The sequence below is a fragment of the Podarcis vaucheri genome, assembly GCF_965113315.1.
Source record: "Podarcis vaucheri genome assembly, chromosome: 4".
In the NCBI taxonomy this organism is placed as follows: domain Eukaryota; kingdom Metazoa; phylum Chordata; class Lepidosauria; order Squamata; family Lacertidae; genus Podarcis; species Podarcis vaucheri.
In genome coordinates this window covers 64478317-64505620 of record NC_138762.1, presented here as the reverse complement: position 1 = coordinate 64505620, position 27304 = coordinate 64478317, and the positions used below count along the sequence as shown (strand labels likewise).

The 27304-nt window shown below is 39.4% G+C and overlaps 1 protein-coding gene across 5 annotated transcripts in view; it reads left to right on the top strand.

Annotated features, from left to right (window-relative positions):
- IL1RAPL1 (interleukin 1 receptor accessory protein like 1) overlaps positions 1–27304 on the top strand; it is a 653479-nt gene that overhangs the window by 364421 nt on the left and 261754 nt on the right. For all 5 annotated transcript variants that reach the window (XM_082219956.1, XM_082219953.1, XM_082219952.1 and 2 more), the window contains 2 exons: positions 15092–15278; positions 19429–19582. In XM_082219956.1, coding sequence (XP_082076082.1) covers positions 15092–15278; positions 19429–19582 — 341 coding nt within the window. The remainder of the gene's footprint in view (positions 1–15091; positions 15279–19428; positions 19583–27304) is intronic.

The window sequence follows — 27304 nt, the reverse complement described above, 5'->3', positions numbered from 1 at the left end:
ATGTGTGGCGCTATATTTTAATCAGTATGGATATCGTCAGAAGGTTAACACAACACAGGAGCAGCTTAACTCCAAAGAACTTGCTCAGAACAAGTGCCTAACCTAATAATAACTTCTTACCTGAACCCTACCCTTAAGGTAAGTTGGGGCATTTCTGACCCACTTCCCAGCCTAGGGCCACGCAATTTCTATTGGGTGGGACAGAGCAACCCCAAAGACTTTCTGCTGCTGCAAGTCACAAATCCCAGAGGGTCCGGCCTCAAAATGTGCCCCAAAATATCTCACCAAAGATGCCTGAGGCTGCTCACCACCTGATCATCCCACTCTTCCAATCTTACACACCTACCTGCCCAAATGTCACCAGATTACCTATTTAGCCACACCTAATACCTATGCCCTCACCCACAACAGCATGCAGAATGGGGGGGAGAGTTTGTTCGCAGGAGTCAATTAGCAGATAAGAAAAATATTCCTACTCAGCCCTGTACTGATTAGCACCAAGACCTGGGATGGACTGCAGCCTAAGATGGGCTCAGTGGGTGTTAGAAAGAAAAAGTGGGTGAAGGGCACAGGTTTAAATAGCCCCTGCTAGCCCCACCCCATGATGTCCTTAGATGCAGGCACATAACACAATGATTACCGTACACTGTCTCCATTACATCCCAACCACAAATATACTCCATGCTGGCAGCTTTGCAGAATGGTTTCAACATGGCATATTAAACAAGCTACTGCCTGTTCACAATTTTACACCAACAGAACCAATAGGCATGCTGCACACAAGAAACATGCATGTTGGAGCAGCATCTATACCTTGGTGCAGATATCTGCACAGGGAAAGACTGCTCATGTATAGGTTTAATACTATCCAGACTTCTGCAGCAACACGTGGATTTCAGGGGTCAGGTCAGTGTCATTGCTCTGTGCCAGCTCCTGGTGGTAGCAGATGGTGCTGTGGTCTAAACCACTGAGCCTCTTCGACTTGCCAATCAGGTCAGCAGTTCGAATCCACACAATGGGGTGAGCTCCCGTTGCTCTGTCTCAGCTCCTGCCAACCTAGCAGTTCAAAAGCATGCCAGTGTCAGTAGATAAATAGGTACCGTGTCGGCGGGAAGGTAAATGGTGTTTCCATGTGCTCTGGCACTAGTCACGGTCTCCCGTTGCACCAGTAGCGGTTTAGTGATGCTGGCCACATGACCTGGAAAGCTGTCTGTGAACAAATACCAGCTCCCTCAGCCTGAAGCAAGGTAAGACCCACTTCAAGTTTGACTGGATTTAACTGTCCAGGGGTCCTTTACCTTTTTTTTACCATGCATGACACGAGGGAGCAGGGTCAACAGTAGAGTCCCAGTGCCCCTTTCCCCATTCATTAGTGGGCATAAGGCCTCTGCTAGTGAGAGCCAGGGTGGGAGTGTCTACACTAGTATGGTAAGAGATAGAGTAGGGTCATTGGACTTTTTAAGATTGAGTCTCATACCCAAACACCTGGAAGCAGTCTGGAACATGGTGATGATTTGCATACTACTATTCTGTCTTACTGTTGGTATTATTCTCCTTCTTTTAAATTAGGTTAGCTTATTTGTAATGTTTTATTCAGTGTTGCTGTTGGCTTCCATTAGAAAAAGGATATGTGCTTATGCCAAAGAATGCAAAAGCAGATAATGTTTCTTCAGTTAAAATTAATGGAAGCTACTGCTGGTGGGGGAATACTCTGTATGGATTCCCATGCTGGCAACCATTTGGTGGATTGGGAGGAAGTACCATAATGGCATATTTCCAGCCTGCCTCCTAGGAAGATGAACACTCAGGAAAAGGAAATACTTTCAAGGTTGGAATCTTTGATATATATTTCAAGTTCTCTGGTAAGGTGCTCGTATATACATAATGTACACATAATATATCACTGTATGCTTGCTTCAGATATCGCTAGCAAGGAGCAATTTCAGACAACGAGAAGTAACAAAAGTATTTGCTTCTCCAGATATGTGTGCAATTGCAACTGCAGAAAAATATGAAATATCATGCTGCTTCTACTTTTTCAACTGTCCCACTCCTTCCAGGAAATATTATTAATTTATTACAAACAAGAGCTCTTTGATTTTAAAATTGTTTTCTTTAAATATAGATAGGCCAGTGTATCTCTGTGGTTGATTCCTGTCATGCTGAATCACCATCAAGATAATATGATTCTTCCCTCAAGATATGTCCCTACAGATATGTCTGTATGAAATGATTCAAGTAGATTTTTGTTTTTGTTTTTTAAATAGCTCACAATATATATGGAAATCTTTCTGACCTCTGTTCCTTGCTCCTAAAGCTATCAATAACGAACTAGTTAAATACGCATATGATTATAGAATGCAGGACATTTTAAATAAGACATGTATTTAAAATAGAGGCATGTTATGTATTCAATTACATACTGTGGGGTGTACCTAGTTAAGGTATCCTGGAATGTTAGGAGACCCACAGAGCAGATTAGTCCCATTAAGGAGACAGAAGTCCTTGGGTTAAAGGGACAGCTTAGTTGGATAAAACCCACTGGTTTTATTTAAGCTTATTTGAAAGACAATATGGAATGGTGTTTGGCTGTTGCACAATATCTGGAAGATACAAAAGTTAATCTACAGCATACATGGGATATACCTGTAAACTCGCCTGGCTCATGTGCATCCATGTTAGAAGTTGGTGATGGGTGGAATCTAATTGGGTGGTAGAGCCATGGGTAAAAACATGACATGTTGCAACATTTTCCTTTCCTCGTGGCTGGATTCTGCAGATTACATGCACTCCATGGTGCTTCCTATGGTGCGTGATGTGATTAGAATAACTGTGAAAAGTACTACTTCATTATCTGAGTATTCCACACCTATAATAATGAAGTGAACGGAACTCCATCCAGTCTCAAAGGAGCATTCATTAGTATGTGTTAATAACCATCACAGTACAAACATTGCAGATTTATTTACTTCTGAATTAAAAAATAGTAGCTCTGTATGCTGCAATCTTGCCCTTGCAAGTTCTCTTGACTTCTGTGGGACTCGTGCGCATGCAAATATCGGACGTATTATAGTAAAATTATATTGTTTTGATTCAGGAGTGAAAATGAGAACTGTGCTTCTACTCTTTTAAAGTTGTTCTGCCTTTCATTGCCCAGAAATTAGGCAATGTATGGAGAACTTAAGGCAACAAAATGGTTATGTAGCTTAGTCACAAAATATTCTGTTGCTGTATGCACAAGAAGTAAAAATAGTTTTGAGGCAAAACTATTTTGCCTCAGGTATTGCAGGTATTTGTTGCAGGTATTTGTGGTTTACTGAGTATGTGGTGGTGGTTGTCTGATGTTGAATCATTTCCAAAGACTGTTCTCCTTTGCATGAATCAGTATGAGAGTGTTTTAAAACAACCTCCACAGAACACCCTTGTATAGAGAGAAAAGCTATTGCAGTGAATCAGCACTTCTTTTTTTTACTACATTCTGAGGAGCATATGTGTTTATTTAATATCTCTACTGGCACAAGCCATTTTCAGACAGTCAGTGTACACCATATGGCAAGTGAACGTTCATGGAGCAGAAGGAGAAGAAACATGGCAGCAGAACACCACACCTGACTTATACTGTGAGGTCTTATCTGCACCATCATGTGGGAAGCTTCCATTCTGAAGGATTCCTGAACACATGGCTACATATGTTTACACATATACGGTCTGTTATGTATACTCTACTGAATGTTTATACAGTGGTACCTCGGGTTAAGAACTTAATTTGTTCTGGAGGTCCGTTCTTAACCTGAAACTGTTCTTCACCTGAGGTACCACTTTAGCTAATGGGGCCTCCGGCCACCGCAGAGCAATTTCTGTTCTCATCCTGAAGCAAAGTTCTTAACCCGAGGTGCTGTTTCTGGGTTAGCGGAGACTGTAACCTGAAGTGTCTGTAACCTGAAGCATCTGTAACCTGAGGTACCACTGTGCTATGAGTATTTGACCACCTTGTTCTATCAATGCAAGGATTTATTTTTATGCTACAGAATTTCTCTTCTCTCCTCTCCCCTTGCACATCCTGTATCCTTTCTAGATATGCTCTGGAGGGGAAGCCCCCAGAACAGATTGACAGGACATGCAGTGTGGGAGGGGGAGGTTTCTGTTCCACAAGCAGAAATCCTTGCCCTGGTTGAATTAGTTAGTTAGGTACTACCCCTAATCTTTATTACCTTAAAAGTGTCCTTGAGAAAAGTATAAAAGCAAAGAATTTCAGGCTGTTATTAAAATGCAATGCATGTTTTCTTTCATTGCCCTCCATGCTGAAATCTTAACAAATTTGCTTACAAAACAAGAACTGAACACTGTGGAACTGTGTGTCATTTGCAATGTGTTTTCTTTTCACTCCTCCAGCAAAGAAAGGGGACCAGGGTGTAAATGAGAACTGGGTCCTGAAAGATAATAAACACATCTGCTCCAAGGCAAAATAAGTTTCTGTTTGATATGAGAGTTGAGTACTGTAAGCAAGCTGAATGTTGACTTAGTCACAAGTACATTAGGGGTTGCTTCTTTACAGAAGGTGCTAATTTGTCCAGGCAGGTGCATGTATGTGGCCTGTGGAAACAACTCAAACTGGACACCAGTATTGGGTAAAATCAGGCCACAGCTTTATTTACTTAAGAGCACGAAAGCAAGGTTGGCAAGGCAGTAGGGCAAGGATCAATTCCTGTCCCACTCATCTGTATGTTCACAACATAAAATCTACTTGCATAATTATTCTTTCTATCACATAGATAGTAATATGCTTCCAATATCTGGGTTATCCAATTTTATCAAATTGCACAGTCTTGTGCAATTAAGTAAAGCTGAATGATGAAGTCATCTACTGAGTTTCATGTGAAAGCAGGGATTTGAACCCATTTTTTGCCTAGTCTAGTCATACAGTTTATTCACAATGCCACAATTATTCAAGTGGCTATTTGACAGAGATTGCCAATGCACTTGTTTGTGGGTGTAAGAAATTTTTAAATTCAAAGTGCTAAAGTAATTAATTTTATCGCAACAAAAGCCTCTGATGCAATGTGCATGTAATAATAATAATAATTTAAAACACACATTTACAATGGGTTGACTAGTTAGTGAATCTCATGGGTCAGATTCCCTTTAGCTGTAAGTGGGTGCCACCATCAGAAATGTGCTTAATGTGAAAATTCTTTGATTAATACTATATTATGTGCAGTAAAAACCAGCTGTGGGCATTTTATTTGAGGCTTTTTTGTATGTTTGTTTGTTTTTGCTCAGATGTTAGTACAATTCCCCAAAGCCACTTGCCACTAAAACATTTTTAATGGCAATCTGCTTTTGGGAATAGTATGTGGAACTTGCATATGTACAGGGTATACACTTGCCTCCGCACAACTCTCATCGCCAAACCCATTTAGATGAATGTACAATGATTGTTATAGGATATTTTAGCTCTAATCCAGTGACACCATAGTAGCTGTACTCACATTTTCCACAAAGATAAGGGTCTCCCTATACACATCAGTATAAGAGACAGCTTGTAGGGTGCATCTGAATGTGTACACAGAGCTTTCCGCCTCACTAAAATGAATAGATCTATGTGCACTCCAAAGCTGCCACACAGCACCTATATTAAAGGTTAGAGAAATTCCCATGTTCTTCATCGGGAGTGGAACATTTGCTTCAGAATTTCAACAATAAACTTTACTTTCTATTTTAATGTTCAGTGAGGATATTATAGAACTCCACTTAATTTTATTCATCTGAGCCATCTTCTTCACTCCTTCTTCACACAGCATGTTGTCATAAATTGCCCTAGCACTTCTTTTATTGAGAAGTTTGAATTGGATTAAGCTGTGGGAGCATGCCAGTGTAATATTGATTTTCATACCTTCAAAATAATGTGTTTGACTCTGACTTTTAATGAGAGATAAAATGAGCCAGAGTTGTGTAATGCTGAAGCAAAATCTCTTTACTGGCTTCTTCACTAGGGGAGTTGGCAAGCCCATAACCAAGTATTTATGATGAGGGGGATCAAAAGCTGTGTGGGAGGAAGGGCTATTGTAAATAAATGTGAGGTAACAAAATTTTATATGTGACTAAAATATATAGTTACTCGAGTTATCTGATTCAAACTTAATTAGATTTTATGTACCAGGAACTTGAGTGCTAATCTAGTCCTTTAATTGAATATTGCCTGATTCCATTCAAAATAGTGAAATTATGTAGCACTACCCAACTAAGCAAATTTTGCTCTCCAAGCACAAACTACAATCTCATTGGTGGTAGTAATCATGTCCCACTATGTAGTAAAGGTAAATGACCCCTGGATGCTTAAGTCCAGTTAAAGGCGACACTGGGGTGCAGTGCTCATCTTCCTTCAGGCCAAGAGAGCCGGCATTTGTCCACAGACAGCTTTCTGGGTAGATAAGTGAGAAGCCTGTAAATAGTGCCAGTTGTTTTGCCATCTGCTATAACTATAATAATATGAGTCCATTAAACTTGTACATTCTTCTCTTAAGTGATGTTGGAGAACATAATAAGCCCTCTTAAAATGAGCAAGTCCTGAGGGCCATCTGCCCAAAAGACAGATGTACTGACCAGTGTTGGCCCTTCATGGCTGCTTTCACACAGAGGTTTCCTTAAAGCATGTGCTCAATATAAGACCTTTATTTAAAGGGCAGTTATGGAATAGACGTCAGGTACCATAGGTATATATGTAGTGTGCGCTGCCTGACTCCTTAATAGACGTGGCTAGTGTGTAAAATAAACTACTCCCCTCTCTGGGTATAAGAACCTTTTGAAACTGAGCCTTGCCTTTGTAGCAAGTCCCAGCTTCTATGCTCAGCTGTTGCTCTTAAATACAGTGGTACCTCAGTTTAGGAACTTACTCTGTTCAGGAAGTCCATTCTTAAACCGAGGCGCACATTCCCTAATGAGGCCTCCCGCCGCTGGTGCCCTTCCACCATTCGGATTCCGTTCTTAGACAGAGGTAAAGTTCACAAACAGGGATACTGCTTCCGGTTCTGCGGAGTTCATAAACCGAATAGTTCGTAAACAGGGCTGTTCTTAAACCAAGGTACCACTGTAAATACATGCTATCATGACTACTGCTACTTCCTGATCAGGGCCAGCCCACCCATGAAGGAAGGTGAGGCAATCACCTCAGGAAGCAGGATCTACAGGGGCAGCAGATCCAGCCTCCAAGGAATGCATTGCCTACTGCTGCCACTGCCACACCCTCCTTGGAGAATGTATCTGCTGCCGCCTTCTACAGTGGCCTATCAACAAATAGGAAGCACTACTGGTCTCCTCCCACCCCAAGGAAGGAAATGGTAGGAACTGCTTTCTGCAGTTTCCTGGCTCTGCACCATAGCTGTCAACGTTTTCCTTTTTTAAAGGGAAATTCCCTTATTCCAAATAGGTCTCCTCACAAGAAAATGGAAAAGTTGACAGCTATGCTCTGCACTTGCCCTGTGTGATTCAAAGCAACCCCCCTTCCCCATTAGTCTTTGATCCCCACTTCAACCACCAACAGTAATGTTGATTTGATCCTCTTGCCCTTTTTCCTGATGTAGACCTTCATTCACCGCCTTGTTCTCAATGTAGGTCTTTATTACCCACCCACCCCAAACCCTTGTTCTTGATTTTCACTTACTTTCTTCCATATTGGAGAGGACACAGTTCTGTCATTCACCTCGGATGCCATTATGTCACCTCAGGTGCCAAAATATCATAACCTGGGATATCATTCCCATGGGAAACTACTGTTACTCTTCTTCTTCTTTGGCGATCACTTGTAGCCAAGTAAGATTGTCTTCCATAAACACGGTTTTAACAATGAGTCCGTAGATGACTGTGGAGGCCAATTCTGGGTCCACATGTCCTCCCACAGTGAAGACATTGGTTTCTGGGCGGGAGTTGATCATGGTGTGGATTTGCCAAGCGTGCCTTCCTCTTAGGACGTTTCTCCCTTGTGTCCAGAGTTTGTGTGTCTTCATAGCCCATGGCACCTTTGGTAAAGGCTGTTCTCCAGCTGGAGTGCTCACAGGCCAGTGTTTCCCAGAAACTACACTACATAAATGACACAGGTGACACTGCATATTTTGAAGAGCAACAAGAGCCTGCTCCGGTTACTTCACGGGAGGAAGACTTAATTGTATCTGACCCAATTGCTTTGAAAGCTGGACTCCTGACTCTGGAGGGTAAGGAGAAACAGTCATGAGTTAACTGATTCAGGGCAGCACTCTCTTGTGGCTTTCTCCTCCAAAACCCTTATGGGGCAATGGGATGGAATCTTGATTGCCCATGTACCCTTGTTGTCTCTGTCAACCTGGGGAAGGCAACCCTGTATGATTTTCTCTCTTTCCCTCTCCATTGATATGTGATCTGTGTTCATTTTTTTAAAGGATTTTTTCCCACCCTCAAATGTATCAATAATCCAAAAGATCAATAGTCTTATAAATCAATTAATGGGCATAACTTGGCAACCAGCAAATTGTACAGCAAGGGACATTTAAACATGACGTCGTCTCCAGATGATGCTGAAAAGCCGCAGCAATTCAGGATCATAAAGTGGGCTTGTTTTATTAGAGTGGGATATGCTTTTACTGCTTCTGAGAATTGAAGCATGCAATAAACTAGATCACCACTTCCTGGTGTGATTAATTTGGCTAAGCTAATTAAAACAAATACATTGTGGTACTTTTATGCGCTGTTGTGAATATGGTGTTAATAGAAGGCTATTTCATTGTGCTGGGCAGCCTACTTCTTTGAAAGTTGATTTACCTTTACAGGAAGGAAGCCACATAAATCCCTTGTATGATACTGTTGAATTTAATTTGTACCATAGTATAAGCCAAAGAGCTTATTTATACAATAGTTAACCTGGGTTAGCAACTATTTTACCTACAGTAACCCTTGATTTATTTACATGAAATAAATCAGAAAGGGACTAAAAACTGGAAGACAAAGAAAGAGTGTAGTAAGGTGTAGTAAGGAGCAGCTATCTTTCTTTTTAGCCCTGAAATAAGTGATCAGATTTCATTAACAGACTTTATTTCTGTATCCAGTTAGTCCTCAGTGTGAGCTGATTTTTGCACAACCAGACAACAAGCATGGGGCATGACTATAATCCCCCAGAATTCTTTGCTCATGTAGATAATGACTGTTCCAGAATCATAAGTCTGAATTTATTCCATCATGTGATGGATTTTTAAAAAAATTATCTCTTGTTCATAAACAACTGGCTTCTGGAAGCAGAATTGTTCTTTTTTAGTCCATTGTTTTAAGAACTTGAGGTTCACACTTGCTCTCAACTCTTCTATTTAATCAGGCCTGTTTGAATATTAATGAGCACCATCCCTCATTAAGCATGTAATTGTGCTATGAAAACATTTTGATTTAGGAGGGTGACATTTTTTGATTAATTTTATGCATAATGATTTTTAGGACTTTGGGGCCATGCTGTTTAATGTTTTGAAATTCATTAATTTATTTTTATTTATTAGAGTTATATACCACCCTTTGCCATAAGATCTTCGGGCAGTTCACACAATAAAATACAGGATAAAAACAAGTAAATATTTTTTTTTAAAAAAAACAGTGGCTGCCAGAACACAAGCAGAGGAAGAAGGGAGGAAAACCTGCCAGCTCATGCCCCTATGCTGACAGTAGTGTACAGACCACATGCCACACACACCACACCTGGACTTCTGTGCCCCACCAGGCCACAAAAGTTGCTCCCAGCCAGCTACTACAGTATGTGCCATCCAAGAGGTTTGTTGCCTGCACTCCGGTTCTCCCTATGCATAGAAACAGTGAGAGAAACAAGGAGGTAGAGCAACAAATTCCAATCCTTTGCCTCCCCCCAAAAAACCCACTTTAATAGCAGTAGTATTTCTGCATTAAATTTATGTTTTCAATCAAGAGTCTTCTCACATCATTTTTCATCCTCTAAGTAATGGAATACTTTGGAACATTGCCTACTATTATAGATAGCATTTTGAGACACTTGCCTTTATTACCCATCCGTATCATTAATGAACTAAAGTTCATCCAGATTAATTGTTCTCTCTTCAATTTATAAACATGGGAAGCTAATAGGCTGGTTGATACTCTGCTACATTAGTAATGGTAAAATATTGAAAAGGGCACTGACTGTGAGGTTTGTACCAATTTTATGATACACAATGAAAACCCCACAGGGAAATTCCATTTGGATTTTAACCACTTGAATCAGAGCCTCCAATTAACACGAAGAAAATTGCTCATAATGATCCATAATTTATTAGACACTACATGTTGTAACCACGTTGTTCACAAAACTGAAGAAAACAGAACAATCCGTGTATCTTTTATTCTTCACTCCAGAAATCATTCATTGCGTTTGGCATCATGTGGACATTATACATCCTGATGGGGTTAAATCGGTGCCAAATCAATATGCTTGGTCCAGAGATACCACTGCACAAATGGAAGGAACTTCCTTTCATATTAGAGTTTGTCATCTACCTACAACTGCCAGCACCTCCCATCCCCAATAGTTGTCCTAGAACACTGGGGACTCCCTACACCTGCTTGAGGGGGGCATTAATGTTGTGTGGTAGATATTTTGATCCAGGCCTATATATCTGGAGAGTGAAGCTTTCCGTCTCTTCTGTGCATCATGTAATCCATCAAGGAGCACATGTGTGAGCTTCTCCCAAACTTACAGTACATGTTTGGAACTACACTTTATACTTAATAGTATTTTGCCTGTATTCTCCTTGCTGCTGCATGAAACAATGCATGGTTGAGACCTTGAATCAGTAAGTAAAGCATTTTAAGCTTATTTAACACTTTGTGATCTGCTCATTGCAACCTATATTCCTCATGCTTTACTGTACTGATTATTTTTGTGAGTTTAATACTCTGCTATCGGGGCTCTTTGTGTGCAAGCCCTGTGATTTGAAGCCAGGGAGCCAGCTGTTTCTTTTTGTTATTCACCCACACACGTGGGTCCAGAGGGATTCATATATCAAAGTTCCTTATGTGAAAAAGTAGATGTTTTCAGGGAGGTGGAATAATATTTAGTAAATATTTAAGTCTGCCTGATAATTCACATATACAGCCAAATGCCATGCACTGTGGATATATTCATTGGTTTCACTTTTGTGCTGTAATATAGAAATAATAGCTTTAAATCTTGGTCATCTGAAAATGAAACTAAGGCTAGAGCTTTGAAATAAAGAAACATGACAGCATGTATGCGTAGAGCTCCAATCAAGTGTCCTCACTACATGTATACATTAGTTACATGCTTCAGGTGTGTTCATACATAAGCTGAACCTGTAGATGGGGGGAGTGACTTCCCTTTGCAGTGGTGGTGCTATACCATCTGCCTCACAACTCCCTTTGTATTTTCTTTCAGTGCATAGGGGACTGTCTATGGATTGTTTATGGTTATGATTGGGGGAGCTTGGTTTTAACATGCTTATTTTGCTGTGAACATAGGAGCAACAGACTGCAACTGGTGCTATCCAGGACTTGTCTCCATTAGGCAGTCAACATTCAATAAAACAGGGCTGTATGTGCTGAGGAGCAAAGAATATATATATTTATCAGAAGTTAGTGGGGTGCCATTTATTGTACTTTTGTCAGTTATGGTATATGATGAAGTAGCATTAGATATCATTTTAGCAATTGAATAAAACTAAGCATTTAATGCTTTTGCTAGCATAAGTTACATTATATGATAAAAGTGTGTTTGTTGCTGCTGATTTAGTTGTTGAAAAAAGCATTTACCTCTCCCACCTTCCCCAAGTTATGCCTAAAAGGTAAAGGGACCCCTGACCATTAAGTCCAGTTGCAGACGACTCTGGGATTGCGGCACTCATCTTGCTTTACTGGCCGAGTTAGCAGGCGTACAGCTTCTGGGTCATGTGGCGAACCAGAACAGCACACAGAAACACCATTTACCTTCCCGCTGGAGCGGTGCCTATTTATCTACTTGCACTTTGACCTGTTTTCGAACTGCTAGGTTGGCAGGAGCTGGGACCGAGCAACAGGAGCTCACCCCGTCGTGGGGATTCGAACTGCCGACCTTCCGATCAGCAATCCCAAGAGGCTCAGTGGTTTAGACCACAGCGCCACCCACGTCCCTCAGGTTATGCCTACAGATGTGAAATTGCCTCAGGTAGTCTCTGCCATTGTGTGATGGTTCATGCTCCACTTTAGAATATGTCTTCAGCATTGATTTGCTTTTAATATGAAGAAGTACTAATTGCTTATGCCAGAAAGACTGCTATGAAACTGTTACCAAAATATGGAGAAATGGCATTGTCCAGAAAATGTCATAGCCTGTCCCTTAATTCTACACAGTAGTTTCATGGTAAACAAAATGCTGAAAACTAAAATATGTATCTCAGCATCTGTTTCAGATGTATTAAGAACTGTGTGACCTGAATAATATTTCCTAGATTTGGCTTTGTAGTTTGCTTAATTAGGGCTGCCATACGTCTGGACTTTTCCAGACCTTACCAGGATTTCAAAGGCAGAATTGACATCTGGGGGTGTCCTGGTTTTTACTTTTTGAAATATGGCAACCTAGCTTAATATATTAGCATGTGAAGCATGTACAACAGCATTTAAGACATTTGAGCATAGATAATTCTCTTCGGCAGAATTCTTTTGTGTACTTCTCTTCCGTTATTTGCAAAACTAAAAACGGGGGGAAAGAATGCAGTTTCCTTCTCATTTATATGAAAACTGAATGCTAAATATTTCATATGGGATTTAAAGTTATGTTTTTAAAATACATCTTGGCAATAAATAAATAAAATACTGGGCTCCATGAATCACTCATACAATGTTGTTTATTATGCATTTTCATCTTAAGAAAGAGAAGATGGAAGAGAGAAATATGCAAAAGATTCATTTGCACAAATATTACATGTTGTTAAACATTTCAAATGAACTAGTCTTAGAAATTGAATATAGCAAGTTTACTGATAATTCATATTTCTGGATGATAAATCCATCTACCTCAGTACTTGTCTACTATGACAGGCTGCTGCTCTTCAAGGTCACAGTGAGACATCTTTCCTGGTTTCTGTTCAGAGATTCTTATAACTGAATATGATGGGGATAAATCCAGAGCTCTGATCAGTGCAAGGCTCTGCCACTGTGTTACATCCCTCCTCAAACCTTTGCTTCAGTAGCACATAATGAACTTAACAACTGATGGCTCCAAACAAAATGGATTGTACATTACAGAGACATGAATGTTCCTTCATATTCCCTGCTGTTAAATCACTTCTCACCAGACATAATAATAGAGTGTCTCTAAGTAACAGGACAACTGACAGCCATGCATCTGGGATTAGGTAGCTAAACTTTCAGGAGAAGGGAGATGGGCTCTAGGCAAGTATTGTCTACAACAGCTCTTTGGTCCATCATGTATTCATAGAGATCAGATGCACATATTTTAGTAGGAATTCCAGAGAGCATCTCCAGCTGGCAAACAAGGCATGTGTGAAGGTTCATAGAGGAAGAAGGGCCTGGAAACATGCCTGCATTTGTTGTATTGCCTGTCCTTGCTTGCCCTCAAGGAAAAGGTGGAGGGGCACTACATATCCAGGGAAATTACAATGGTGCAGATGTTTTCCAGTATGCTACTGCTTTCATTTTCAAGTTAGATATTTGCCATTTATGTAAATAAAGTTCTGTGGCTTTCTCTGCTTCCTTCATATTTTCTATTTGAAAAATGGACAAACTATAGAACAGTAATGTGTTTTCTGTGGAAGTCTTAGAGCCACTGAGACACATGGTATCTGCAAGGGCAAGCAATGAAATAGTTTATATGTATTCACTGTCAGATACACATCTATCAGATTAGAGGTCAAAAGTTCAAAAGCACACAGTGCAAGCAGATAAATAGGTACCGTTCTGGCGGGAAGGTAAACGGCATTTCTGTGCACTGCTCTGGTTTGCCAGAAGTGGCTTAGTCATGCTAGCCACATGACCCGCAAGCTGTATGTTGGCTCCCTTGGCCGGTAAAGTCAGATGAGTGCTGCAACCCCAGAGTCATCCGTGACTGGACCTAATGGTCAGGGGTCCCTTTACCTTTACCTTTAGGGGAAATAGTCTTTGGCTATGCTAGTACACTTTGAAGAGGGTGACCAACCTTAACATGCTGTGATGTCACCCACAGAGAAAACCAAAATTAGAACAAAATACTTTCCAAAATATTTCCCCCCTTTTTGACTTCAGCACCATAGGAATGAGAGAAGTGCAAGATAAACTCCCCTAGTTTCGCAGTACATTTGCCACGAACACGTGGCAATGAAAAGCTTGTGAGAGAGTGCTTAATCATAATAATTGAACAGGATTTTGATTTTGTAACGCAAGGATACAGAGCCTAAGGCTGCAATCCTATGCACATTTACTTAGGAGTAAGTCCTGTTGAACGCTGGATTTTATTCAAAGTAAATGTGCATAGATTATGCTGTAAGGTAAACAAGCTGGTAGTTCTTGTTCTTTAAAAGCAATTGCAAGTAATTGATATTCTAAGAACTGAAAGGTTCGAGACCTTTTTTAATTAAACACTATAGAAATATATATTTTATTTACTTGAAAAACTTTTTTCTGATCTGATGAATAGCTGGGTTAACAATCTAGCTCATGGTGCGATGGTTGAGGTTCCTGTCTGGATCTGAAATTATTTGCTGTAAACTGATTTGTACAGCCCTGGGAGCTGCTATAATAGTGTTTGCCAGCAGGGCAGTTATCTGTTTTGCTGGTTAATGCATCTTAACACTGCCACTGTCTTTGAAGGAAGATTTTTTTTCCTGTAGGAAATACAGAAATAAAGGAATTTGAAGACGGAATATCTCTAGCATATAATAAGGAATTAAAAATATTCTTTACATTCTTTATATTCTTAGTGACTAAATAAAAATTGCAAGCAAATTAATGCAAGTATTAATATACCATTTTCTTTATTGTACATAAGATTCTTGTAACTTTATAAAAAGCACATTATTACAATGTTTGGTGCTTTTTTGTTTTATTATTCACAAGACCATTATTTTTATTTGCTGTATTGCAGAAACTCTACTTACTGTATGAAAGTATCCATTTCGCTGACAGTGGGTGAAAATGACACTGGCCTCTGCTACAATTCAAAGATGAAATACTTTGAAAAAGCTGAACTTAGCAAAAGCAAGGAAATCTCATGCCCTGACATACAGGATTTCTTAATACCATATAGAGAGCCTGAAATCCTGTGGTATAAGGTAAGAAATATGAAAAGCTTTGGCTGCTTCCAACAAAATATTAAATGTTCTGATGCATTTCCAGTAATCTGAAGAATTTACTTGAACAGTAAATACAGCTTGGTGTGATTTAGAAAACTAATAAGGACACAGAGAAAGAGAGAGGCTGCGGAATACTTGCTGGCAAAGTAAAATGCCCATTTCTGTATTCAGCAATGACTGAATTCGAAATTCTCTCTCATATTTCTGTTCTGCTTGTTTTATTTGCCTCTCCACATACATCCTCAAGGCTATATATGCATATATCAATATGTAAAGTAATAATAAATCTAGCTAGCTTTCTACTTCTGAAATGTGAGATTTTTGAATCTAGCTCATCATGTGAAGGTGTGTTTTATCCAACAAACATCAGACATAGCTAAGCTGCCATTGCAGAATTATCTAAGGATAGTGGGCTCAACAAAGAAGACCTCATCTGGGCTTGGCTGGCCTCAACATGTACAGTAGCCTAGATGCTTACAAGCAGGCATAGTGAATATTGTATTCCAGTAGTTCACACATATGCAACCACAGGCCGTTTTGATTGATCCCAGGCAATTTTAGGTCAGGGTTAGATTCAAAATGGGTTCAGGTTTTGCCTAGTTTATGCCAACCTTCCTGCCACCCTGTTTTGTAGCCTTACACACTCTTAGTTATGTCATTATTTGCATCTGCTTACCCTTACCCATTTAAGAAGTGGTAGGAGGGAGAGCATTAGAGCTTAGTTTTTTCTTGCTTCCCAGTGCCTTAAACCTGAGTCCTATGCTGAACATGGTAAATAAATATGGTACATCATGCTAGTGTTGGCAGTCCTAGGTCAACTGCATAATATGTAAAACTTGAGAATCATAGAATTGTAGGGAAGCAAAGGATCATCTAGTCCAACCGTCTGCTATTCAAGAATCTCAACTACAGCATCCATGATAGATGACCATCCAACCTCTGCTTAAAAACCTCCAAGGAAGGAGAGTCCACAACCTCCTAAGGAGAACGTTCCACCGTTGAACAGCTTTTACCATCAGAACGTTATTCCTGATGTTTAGTAGGAAACTCCTTCCCTGTAACTTAAAGCCTTTAGTTTGGGTCCTACCCTCCGGAGAAGGAGAAAACAAGCTGGTTCCATACTGCATGTGAGCAGCCCTTTAGATATTTGAAGATGGCTATCATAACTCCTCTCAGCCTCCTCTCTACCAGGTTTAAAATACTTAATTCCTTCAACTATTCCTCGTAAGGCTTACTTTCCAGACCTTTGATCATCTTGGTTGCCTTCCTCTGCGCACATTCCAGCACAATGACAAAGAGTGGGTGGCTCCATGCTGTCATAGGTTGGCAGAAGCTAATTTTAAGGATTATAGTGTTCAAAATCTCCTGTAGTCCTGAAAAATAAATGCATTCAAATTAATGTACTTCCAAAAAGCAAAACAGTGCAAAATTTAAAACTGTACTGTTTGTTAAAAGGGTTTTCCATCTATATAGTATATTTAACTTTAAAGAGTGAAGTTAATTTATATTCATATAATAGTTCCAAAACAAATGCTGGTCCTTACTTCAGTGTGAATAGTTGTGTAATTTCATAAATGGAATTACATTAGTGACACCTTATATTTTGCTTTTCCTGATATAATTAAGGCATTAATCATTCTACTTATGAATGACAATTAGGTGAAGATAATTAGGCTGGCAGGCACTTGTAACAGGGCCATCTTGGCAATGGTCCTGCAATAATGGAATTCATTTCCTTTTATGGTTATGCATGCCCCCTTCCTTATAGCAGTTAAGTGGGCCTTGAAGACCTACCTTTTCACTAAGGCCTCTTATGTGTAATATAAGCTGGGTCATAAACTGGGGATGCTGTGCCAACATCTCCTGAATTTGCATTTCTCGTGTTTGATTGTATATTTTGTGCTGGCTTCTAGGCTAGCGTATTATTAGTGAATATGTTGAATGGTTTTATATTACATATGGCTTATATTACATCTTACATATAATGCATGCTCAAAAAGTGGATTATAAATCCTTTAAAGAAATAAATGAGATAATTTTTAAAGTAGAGACTATTCCACTAGATATTTCTGCTCTTCCCCAACATTAGCTATATTTTCCCTTTGTTGCTTTTAATAAGTGTGTACTTAACAACTGCCTATCTAGCAGTAACTCATCAGATGGAATAGAGAAGCAGTCATGGGAACATCTTTACCATTAGTATTTCTGCATGTCACACAGCCCAGGAGCCCCGTCGGAAAAAAGATGTCAATGCTAACTGCTGTCTGCTTGACTGTAAAGCATATTCCTTTCACTCTTATTACAGAAGTCCCAACTGTAATGTTAATGTACAAGGAACTTTCTAACCTTTTCAGGGATGTAAAATCTCTGACTGGTATCCAAACGGTTGTCATGGTGATGAGTTATTTGAGCTTTTTCTATCTAATGGAAAATAAGTTAGCATTATGGTTGCTCAGCATGTTTGAAAAATCATAAAGTACCTCAAGATGTTTCCTAAGGCACTTTCAGATATTACATAATCAGCCCAAATTAGCATCACTTCACCAAAGAGAAAGCTGATATAAACCTGATATAAGTTCTGTGTTGCTTAAAAAAACACTTTTTTTTCTTAGAACAAGTGACCCATAGATTGTAAAATCCATGGATGGATGAATGAATTGATGGGTGGGTGGATTATTGTATAATCCATGGTTATCAGATTACTTGGTCCTGCATCAAATCAGCATGATATTGATCTAAAACTAGCCTTCTCCCATTAATATAATCCAAAGGAGGCTATGTGATACTTTTGTGGATAATACAGATTGACACAAAAAAGTTCTGCCCACATTTTGAAGCAAGCTGATTTACTTCATCTGTCCCAGATTTATGTCAGGCAGATTACGTACTTTTCTGAATTCTTCAACACAGTTTCACAAAATAGATACAAGTTCATGGGGAAAATGAATACAAATGTGAATTTTAAGGTGAAATGGATTAGAACACAATAAAAATTGCATATTTTGGAGAAATAGCAGCTGGCGGGGCAGCACAGGATAGGGCAGCATTGTTTGCCTGGGTTCCCAATGTGAAGGTTTAGTTTATGGGGTGTAATTTATTGTTGTTGTTTGACTATCATGGTCATATCAAACACACTAGTACAATATTAAAGAACAACATCAAGCAAAATATATCTTTATGTTAAAATATGCCCAAAATAATAGTATACAGAAGTTTTAAAATGTTAAAATACAAAAGGCCAAAGGAACTAATATGTTTTTAAAAATCAAATTAAATCCTTGCAGTTCACCATATTAACCTCAATAAAATTTCTCTTCAGCTTTCTGGCCACAGCAAATCTCACAACTCTGTCACAGATTTGTCATAATTAGATAGCAAACGTGTGATTTTTGCTTAATTATCACCATCGGGTATCTTACTTGACAAATAAAGAATAAAGTCACCCTCAGTTCAGAATACAAGGAGAAGTATAATAAATAATTATGAATATCTCCCACCACTTGAGCACCTCATATCCATGTGGAGGTTGCTGGGAGGGAGAGGCAGTGAGGAGACTGGAGCACTGCAGGTGCAACAGCAGGAATGTTGAATTGCTCTGAGCTCCTCTTCTCCCTCTTGGTTACCAGCACCGTCCGCCATGTTGGGAAGCCAGGTAACATCACTCCACCCTATTACACTTCACCGGCTGCTACTGTTTTGCAGGACAAATGTATATAAAATGCATTCAACTTAAGTCTAACTTTTTCATGCTTTAAAAATAAATCACAAAAACTGAAATGCAAAGGACTGTCCATCCACAGAGGTGAAGCCTTGCTCCTTAACAGTCCACATTGCAATTTCCCCCAGTACCTACAACCCATTAGCCACCTCAGCTTGGCTGTTGGGCAAATACAAAGCATGCACAATAAGCCCTTCTTGGCCAAATTAGGCACATAGGTTTATGCGAAAAATCAAGCGCTTTCAAAAGCTCTGAACGTGATCCAAAATAGTTTCTAGTTTACAGAACTAATGAACTTTTTTTGGTTGTATGCCACCTTTTTAAAAGCTTGCTAGTTTGGAAATGAATCAGTCTTTCAGATTTAAGTACAAGGACTGTAGTCACTGAGGCACTGTAATTATCTTTGCACAGGAATGCCAAGTCACAACCTGGAGGCCAAGTATTGTATTCAAGAAGGACGTTCTTGTTATCCAGGAGGTCAGAGAAGATGACATTGGAAATTACACGTGTGAATTAAAATATGGAATGTTTTTTGTCAGAAGAACTACAGAATTAACAGTTACAGGTAATCAGAGATTCTTAGTACACATTTTTGACAATGAGGAAAGGTCTTATTTTGGATCTCTTGCTAGTTTTCCATTTTTGCTGATATGGTTGCTTTTTTCCAGTTGTTAGGTTTCTTCGTGTGGTTGTGCAGCATTCTAAAAGTCTGAAATGGGCTTGAATCTGTTTATAAGAGTTGCAGGTAGATCACTCATTTTAAGGTGAAGTAAAGGGAGTTCTAGAAGGTCTTTGTGAGTTTGTGTCCTGAAATTAATGCCGTTGAGGTATGAAAGCTGTTGTAGAACTATAATCGGAAACACTGCAGAATGGAGAAGCATATCTCTGGTGACTAAAAACAATATTCTAAGTAAAGGTATTAACCAATGTATGCATAATCACAAACATAACAACTCACTTTCAGGAATATAGTTGGGGTGGAAGAAATAATTCAGGTGCACTTTATACTGGCCATATTTCTATTAAGTATGAGTATTCAAATGTTGGTGTTGCATACAGCTTGATGGAATAATTTTGTGTATGTTAAATACTTGACTTCCATCAAGAAAACCCATTGTGGGACTATGGAGGAGGACTTTAAAACTTTCTGTTAAATTTTTCATCCTATGAAGATCTGCTGTTTGTTCTGACATACATATATCAGGAGTATTTTCATCTTTTAAAAATGTTCTAGTACTATTTAAACCTTTCCTTCTTCAGCTCTCTCTTTCAAGATAGTAGTCAATTAAAATAGTAATTACAATCTTATTTCTAGAATTATTTTATTATTTGAGAAGATTGCTAACTGTTTATTTATGTTGGTACTGAGCAATTAACAAAATAAGGAACTTATGGCAGGAAATGGCGAAGTACTGCAAGTTTGCTATCTGATAAAGACTGGAACAATGGAGACACAAAAGGAGGGAGTAGGCAAGTACAGTGGTGCCCCGCAAGACGAATGCCTCGCAAGACGAAAAACACGCAAGACAAAAGAGTTTTCCGTTTTTTGAGTTGTTCCGCAAGACGAATTTCCCTATGGGCTTGCTTCGCAAGATGAAACGTCTTGCGGGTTCTTGCGAGTTTGTTTCCTTTTTCTTAAAGCCGCTAAGCCGTTAATAGCCGTGCTTCGCAAGACAAAAAAACCGCAAGATGAAGAGACTCGCGGAACGGATTAATTTCGTCTTGCGAGGCACCACTGTAAAATAAATATGCATAAACTCCTTTCTCTGAACCTTTCTGCTCTCTGTTATTTTGGATTGTTCTGCGCAAAATGAGAGGAAGGGCTGTGGCAAATTGTTTTGGCACTGCTTCAAACCCTGTGCTGACTATGCTGCTGCAGTTTCACCAATTTTACTTTTCCTTCGGTGTCCTAAATCTTGTTTGCTCAGGTGTTTGTACAACAGTAACATCCAATAAGATAAACTACTGATATAGCGGTGAAGTGATCTGTGTGTTGTTGTTGTTTTTTTAAAAAAATGAGGAAAATGAGTTCTCCCAATATATTCAATCTTTCTTTCTTTTTAAAGGAATTAATAGTTGTGATTTATTCCTGGTCGAGATGTATGTGAAAAGTTTATTGTGATGTTATATCATATCAAATTTATGATTATGTTTAAATCACTTATGTAACTTAAGAAATATAGATCCATGCCGTTTTTTTATCATCACAACTTAAGCCTGGGGAGAATGTGTTTTGTCGAGGGCATGCATGAGTTAGAATTTGATTCTCTGCTTATTCAGTCTATTTGGCCCGGTTCTGTTGTTATTCACCCCTGTCTTGAATAGCCGAGCAGCCCCACTCATGACCCTGGGTGTGCCTGGTATAGCATATGTGTACATGGCATGGTTGTCTGAAGCAAAGGAGCCTTTGCACATATATAGGAAGCTGTATACAGGAAGTCTTCATGCATGCAAGAGATGTTCAAAGGCCCCCTTGCTACAGACACCTGTGGTGTATGGGCAGATGTTGAAAGAGAAGCATGCAACCTTAGGGTCTTGGTCCTTGCTTATGTGCTGTTCAACATGGAGATGAAGAACATCCAGTGATGGTGGTTTTTGTTGTTCTGAATCCCAGATTGTATGCATTGAACTATGTGGCTGGGGAAACTCAGCCAGATGGGTGGGGTATAAATAATAAATTATTATTATTATATTATATCTTCAAGTAGATATTCATTATATACCGTATTTTTCCGTGTACAAGACTAGGCTTTTTTCCTTAAAAACAATGTCAAAAATTAGGGGGCGTATTATGCACTGGGCCATCTCCCCTATTTTCTTAAATCTGAGTCCCCAAAAATAGGGGGCATCTTATACATGGGGGCGTCTTATAGATGAAAAAATATGGTATGTTTATTTGGGTGGTAGATACAAGTATGATCACTCCTCCCTTCCCCCCAAAATACAAATACACACGTTTTCAGAAAGATCAAAGAACTGGTCATTTAACCTTGGGTCTTTTAGACATAGTCATAAATCCTTTGCAAGCAGTCACCCACAACATCCAAGTACAGGTTTATCTGACTCCTTTGAACTCTTTCTTGCCGAGTCTGGAAGAGAAACATTCATTGGCCTCTATCAATTTGTGCTGGTTAGCATTTGTGAATACTGAAATGCTACTTGTTTAACAAGCTACTTCACTTTGGTACTTAAGCCTACTATTGTTGTTGGATTTCTAAATGTATGTACAATTTAGGTACCCTTTAGATGTTCTCCAGCTGCATGGATTCTATATATTCACAAACAGCTCCTGCAGGGACTAATTACATAGTTCTTTTCTCATAGAACTGGAAGTGCCGATTCCATGAGAAAAACTGGTGGAATGGGACCTTGCCTGTGTGCCTGAGTTATTTAAACATTCTTGCAGTCCTTTCCCAAGCAGCTGGGAGAAGATATAAAAGTCGCTTTAGATAAACTTTAAACATTTGTTTTTCTATTAACATTTTTTAAACTATCAATTATGTATTTTTAATTCCACCCTTTATCCAAGGAATTCTGGGTGGCATACCTGAGTGATCTCCCACCCATTTTATCCTTGTGAGGTTTGCTAGACTACCAGATAGTAACTGCCTCAAGTTCACCCATTCAGGTTCTCTCTGAGTATAGATACGAACCCATATCCCACTGATTCTTTAACTGTTGTAGCAGCCTCAACCTGCAACAATAACCTCTACAGCAAACAGAATTCTTCATATTTAGAGCTGGCATGCTTCTGAATGTCAGAAGCTGTGGGGAATGGTTTCCACATTCCATTCTTCTGATGTTTCTAGAGGAGGATTACTGTCAGAAAATAGGCTACTTGGCTGGAAGGATCTGGTGTGTGATTCAGCATGGCCATCTTATATTTCTATGAAGGAGTGCAACAATAAATCAAGTGCACATCTGGTAGTCTTTAGGAGAGAAATGTTTCATATAATTACAGGGCACACAGCCTGAGTAAAATGATCAAGGAAGTCCTAGTTGTATTAAATTCATTTTCATGCATCTCTATGACAGCCAGATTAAAAGGAGAAGAAGGGATTGCTATAAATGTCCTTTTATATTAATGGGTCAGCAATGATCCTTCAGCATTTACATTTATTTTCAATTTATCTAGCTGAAATGTTGAATTTTGTGCACCTTCACTTTCTTCTAAGACACCTTTAGATAGAATGGTTTTGACATAATGTTCTTAGGTATATAGCTAAATTCAGTATTATGTATGGAACACTAACATATCTTTGCTGAAGGGAAATTATACCCCCTCCCCCTGATGATAATACGTTGCTACTTGTCTGCAGCAATATACTATCAAGGCATCTTTAATGTAAATATATTGAAAGCGTAATAAAATTCAGATTGCCTTGAAATCTTCTTGGCTGATAATAAATTACACTATTAGGGCAGAGGAATATTGCTTTCTCACTAAAGAAACAGTAGTCATAACTGTAAATGGGAAAGATAAAGTGTGATGACTTGTAACAATATGACTCCAGCTAGATACAGTTGTATTTAACTTGTAAGAGCTTTAAAAGATCACTTTCCATTTATTACATATTATGTTGCCTAAATGTGCTGCATTAAATGTCACAGAAGTTTACACAGTTTTGTAAAGGAAACAGAAAAGCTGTAGATCAAGAATTAAATTTCCCCTTTTTCTATGGCAGGAGCATTTTCTGAACTGCTATTAAATGATGTGTCTTAATTGAGAGATATTTCAGTGGCTATTATAATTAAAGGTTGTTGGCAGCTAATAAATGTTAGCATGTTAAGCATCACAAGTACTGCAGAACTACACAGAGGCTATTAAACACAACATTCACCCACAGTTTCAAAGTCTGACAGATAAACGACAAGATGAATCAGAGTTGTGTGTTTGTGACTGACCTGAAATTTGTTACCTGGAATACATGCAGTAGCCTCAGTCACCTTGTAGTGTTAAGGTAAGTGCAGTCCTGCAGCCATCAAAATTCGAAAACACCAAGAGAATCGCCAGAGCACTGCCATTTAAATTTGCCATTTGAAATGCAAATATTTTCAATCCTTGTCTAGTTCAAATCTGTCCAGTTTTGGTCATGGCTTTACCCTACACTTTGCTTCATAATCAGAGTGATGACAGTAAGAGTGCGATGAATGTCTCTTTGGAGCTTGTTATAGAATGCCCCTTCCGATCGTCAGGAGGAGGGGGGTTGCGGGATCACGACCCCCGCCCACACTCGCTCTTGCGAGGCTGGCGCCAGCCTCGCGGGAGGCAGGGATTCCCCCTATTAGCATCCCCTGTGGCGCCAGCCAATCGGCTGGCGGCAGGGGCGGGCCTTAGAAAGGCCACTTAAGGTCGGGGCAGCCCTCGGCTGGCCCCTTTTCACCCCGGAGAAAGTCTAGCTTCTAAATGGGCATACAGGAAACCTAGTACAGTGGTAAGGTAAAGGTAAAGGTATCCCTGCCCGTACGGGCCAGTCGTGTCCGACTCTAGGGTTGCGTGCTCATCTTGCTCTATAGGCCATGAGCCGGCGCCGTCCAAAGACACTTCCGGGTCACGTGGCCAGCGTGACGAAGCTGCAGCTGGCGAGCCAGCACCAGCACAGCACACGGAAACACCGTTTACCTTCCCGCTATAAAGGGGTACCTATTTTTCTACTTGCACTTAAGAGTGCTTTCGAACTGCTAGGTGGGCAGGAGCTGGGACTGAACGACGGGAGCTCACCCCGCCGCGGGGATTTGAACCGCCGACCATGCGATCGGCAAGTCCTAGGCACTGAGGTTTTACCCACAGCGCCACCCGTGTGGTACCTCGGGTTAAGTACTTAATTCATTCTGGAGGTCCGTTCTTAACCTGAAACTGTTCTTAACCTGAAGCACCACTTTAGCAAATGGGGCCTCCCGCTGCTGCTGCGCCGCTGGAGCACGATTTCTGTTCTCATTCTGAAGCAAAGTTCTTAACCTGAAGCACTGTTTCTGGGTAAGCGGAGTCTGTAACCCGAAGCATATGTAACCTGAGGTACCACTGTATAACATTCATACTCTGTATCTTTTACCTTAAAATAAGAAATCAAAACTCACTTTTTTGTCCCTTGCACCTTTCATAATCTAGCCATTTAGCATTGCCCTTTATATTCTGCTTCCTAGCCTTTAAATCTTCCTATTTGTGTCTAGATTCCTGGATTAGCAAGATGGAGAACAGCTAAATTTTCCCCTTCCACCCCCATGAGCGGCAGCACAATGAATGCTTCCAAAGCTTCCTTTTGATCAAGACATTCTGTGCTCTAGATATTCCAATGGGCTTTTAATAGCTACAAAAATAGATTTGTACCATCTTTATCTGCCGTGCTTAATCTCATCTCAGGGACCTGGGAAACATGGTGCAATAGAAGTGGTAATAAAAGTCTCCCTGACAATGTATCAAACAAATATGTGATATGATAGTTAGGCAAAACTGAAAAGTCCAGTGATGGAATCATAGAATTGTAGAGTTGGAAGGGGACCCACAGAACATCTAGTCCAACCCGCTGCCCTGCAGGAATCTCAATTAAAGCATACGGCCAGCCATCCTCTAAATTGATTTTCCGCTAAATAAACTCTATCTTTCATAATGTGAGTGTCTTATTCACCCTAGTAGTATCGACAGTATGAAGTCAATATAAGCTAATAATTTTTAATAAGTACATTCAAGCTGCTAACATACTTTCAACGTATATAGATGTCCTTCCCCTTTGATTAACCAAGGAAACTGATTGTGCAAATTTTGCATATTATCCTTCATATTAACAATGTTTGTATTGATAAAACGTGCAAAAAAAGTGATCTTGATAGAACTGTATGCACAATTAAATGGATTCCTTTTGTTCAATGCTTTACTAACAGCATATGTGTGCATTGACAAACCACCACCCAAAGACCAACCTGGTGTTCTGGAATACAAAGTTGCCATTTTGGGTAGTGTAACCAATCTGCCTATCAGTAAATGCCAAACAAAACTAATTTTGATGCAGTTATGTTTATGATTACATCAAGATTGCATCTTCCATACTCCAGGTGTTTTATGGGGACGTTATCAATGTGCACATACGTCTCTGGGAGAGGGGAGAAAGCTGAAGAACTCTGTGCAGAATTAATTTTACAAACTCTCCTGGTTTAATTGCCATTCAGGAAGAATGGAATGTAGCAAAGAATGAACAAGGGGATCAGAAAAGTAATGGATAAAGAGAAATCTTTTCATCCCTCTTTGTGGAGCGAAGCTGATTCATTGTTGCAGAGACCAGATCTATATGGGCTTGAAATGGGTGTAAGATATCATTGTAGTTGGAAGAAGTGTCTATTTTAGATATCATGGAAGCATTACATGTAATTTTGTTTGTTTGTTTCCAGTGCATAACTCAAAGCTGAGGCAAGCTGTGTACGTACAGTCTGAATTTACAAAATTGTGAAGGTGGGGGGTGAATGGAGGATTTCTAATTAATGGGTTCCAGTTCTCAAACAAGAGCAGGTGCTTCAGAACTCCAAACAGCAGGAAGAAATTTGGATGAGGATATTTTAGAAGCATCCTATGTATAAAGAAAAATGTATCTTGTGCTAATAATCCTCTGGTTGAATAAGATTCCACAAAAATTAAATAAATTCAGTCTTAAGGTACCCACGATGCTTATTAACTAACCTTCATAAATGCAGTTAAGTGACATTTGATGTTAATGTTTCCTATTATAGTGGCAGAATTAGGAGATTTAATTTTTATATTACATTCCCCTAGAGTATGGTAAACTCAACAGCAATGTCCTTACAGTATCATTTATTATTTACTCTCCTTTCCCTTGAAACTTCGGATAATTGGTGTACACAGAGTACAGAATACTCCTAAGGGAGTAATATGAGATGGTGTTCTAATAAACAAGGTATCTGGGCTGCTCATATCCAAAGCTGATATTTTACTTGTAAGCATGGTTGCTCAGTTTATACTTCTTCTTTCCTATCTTGCAAATGTCAATAAATATGCAAATATAGGGATTACACAAACACTTGTAAAATTTAGGAGATAAAATTATCCAATGTGAAAACATGATTAAGTGAATTACTTAGGTTTTTCAATGACACTTTGTCACAATACACACACACACACACACACACACACACACACACAATATGCTTAACGCAAAAAACCGTAGTAAGACGATAATAGTGGTTTCTCTGAACTGATGAATATTAGTACAATGATTTTGAAAAAGAAAAAGAAAATTATAATGCAAAGTCAGAGTAACAAACCATCACTGAAGACATG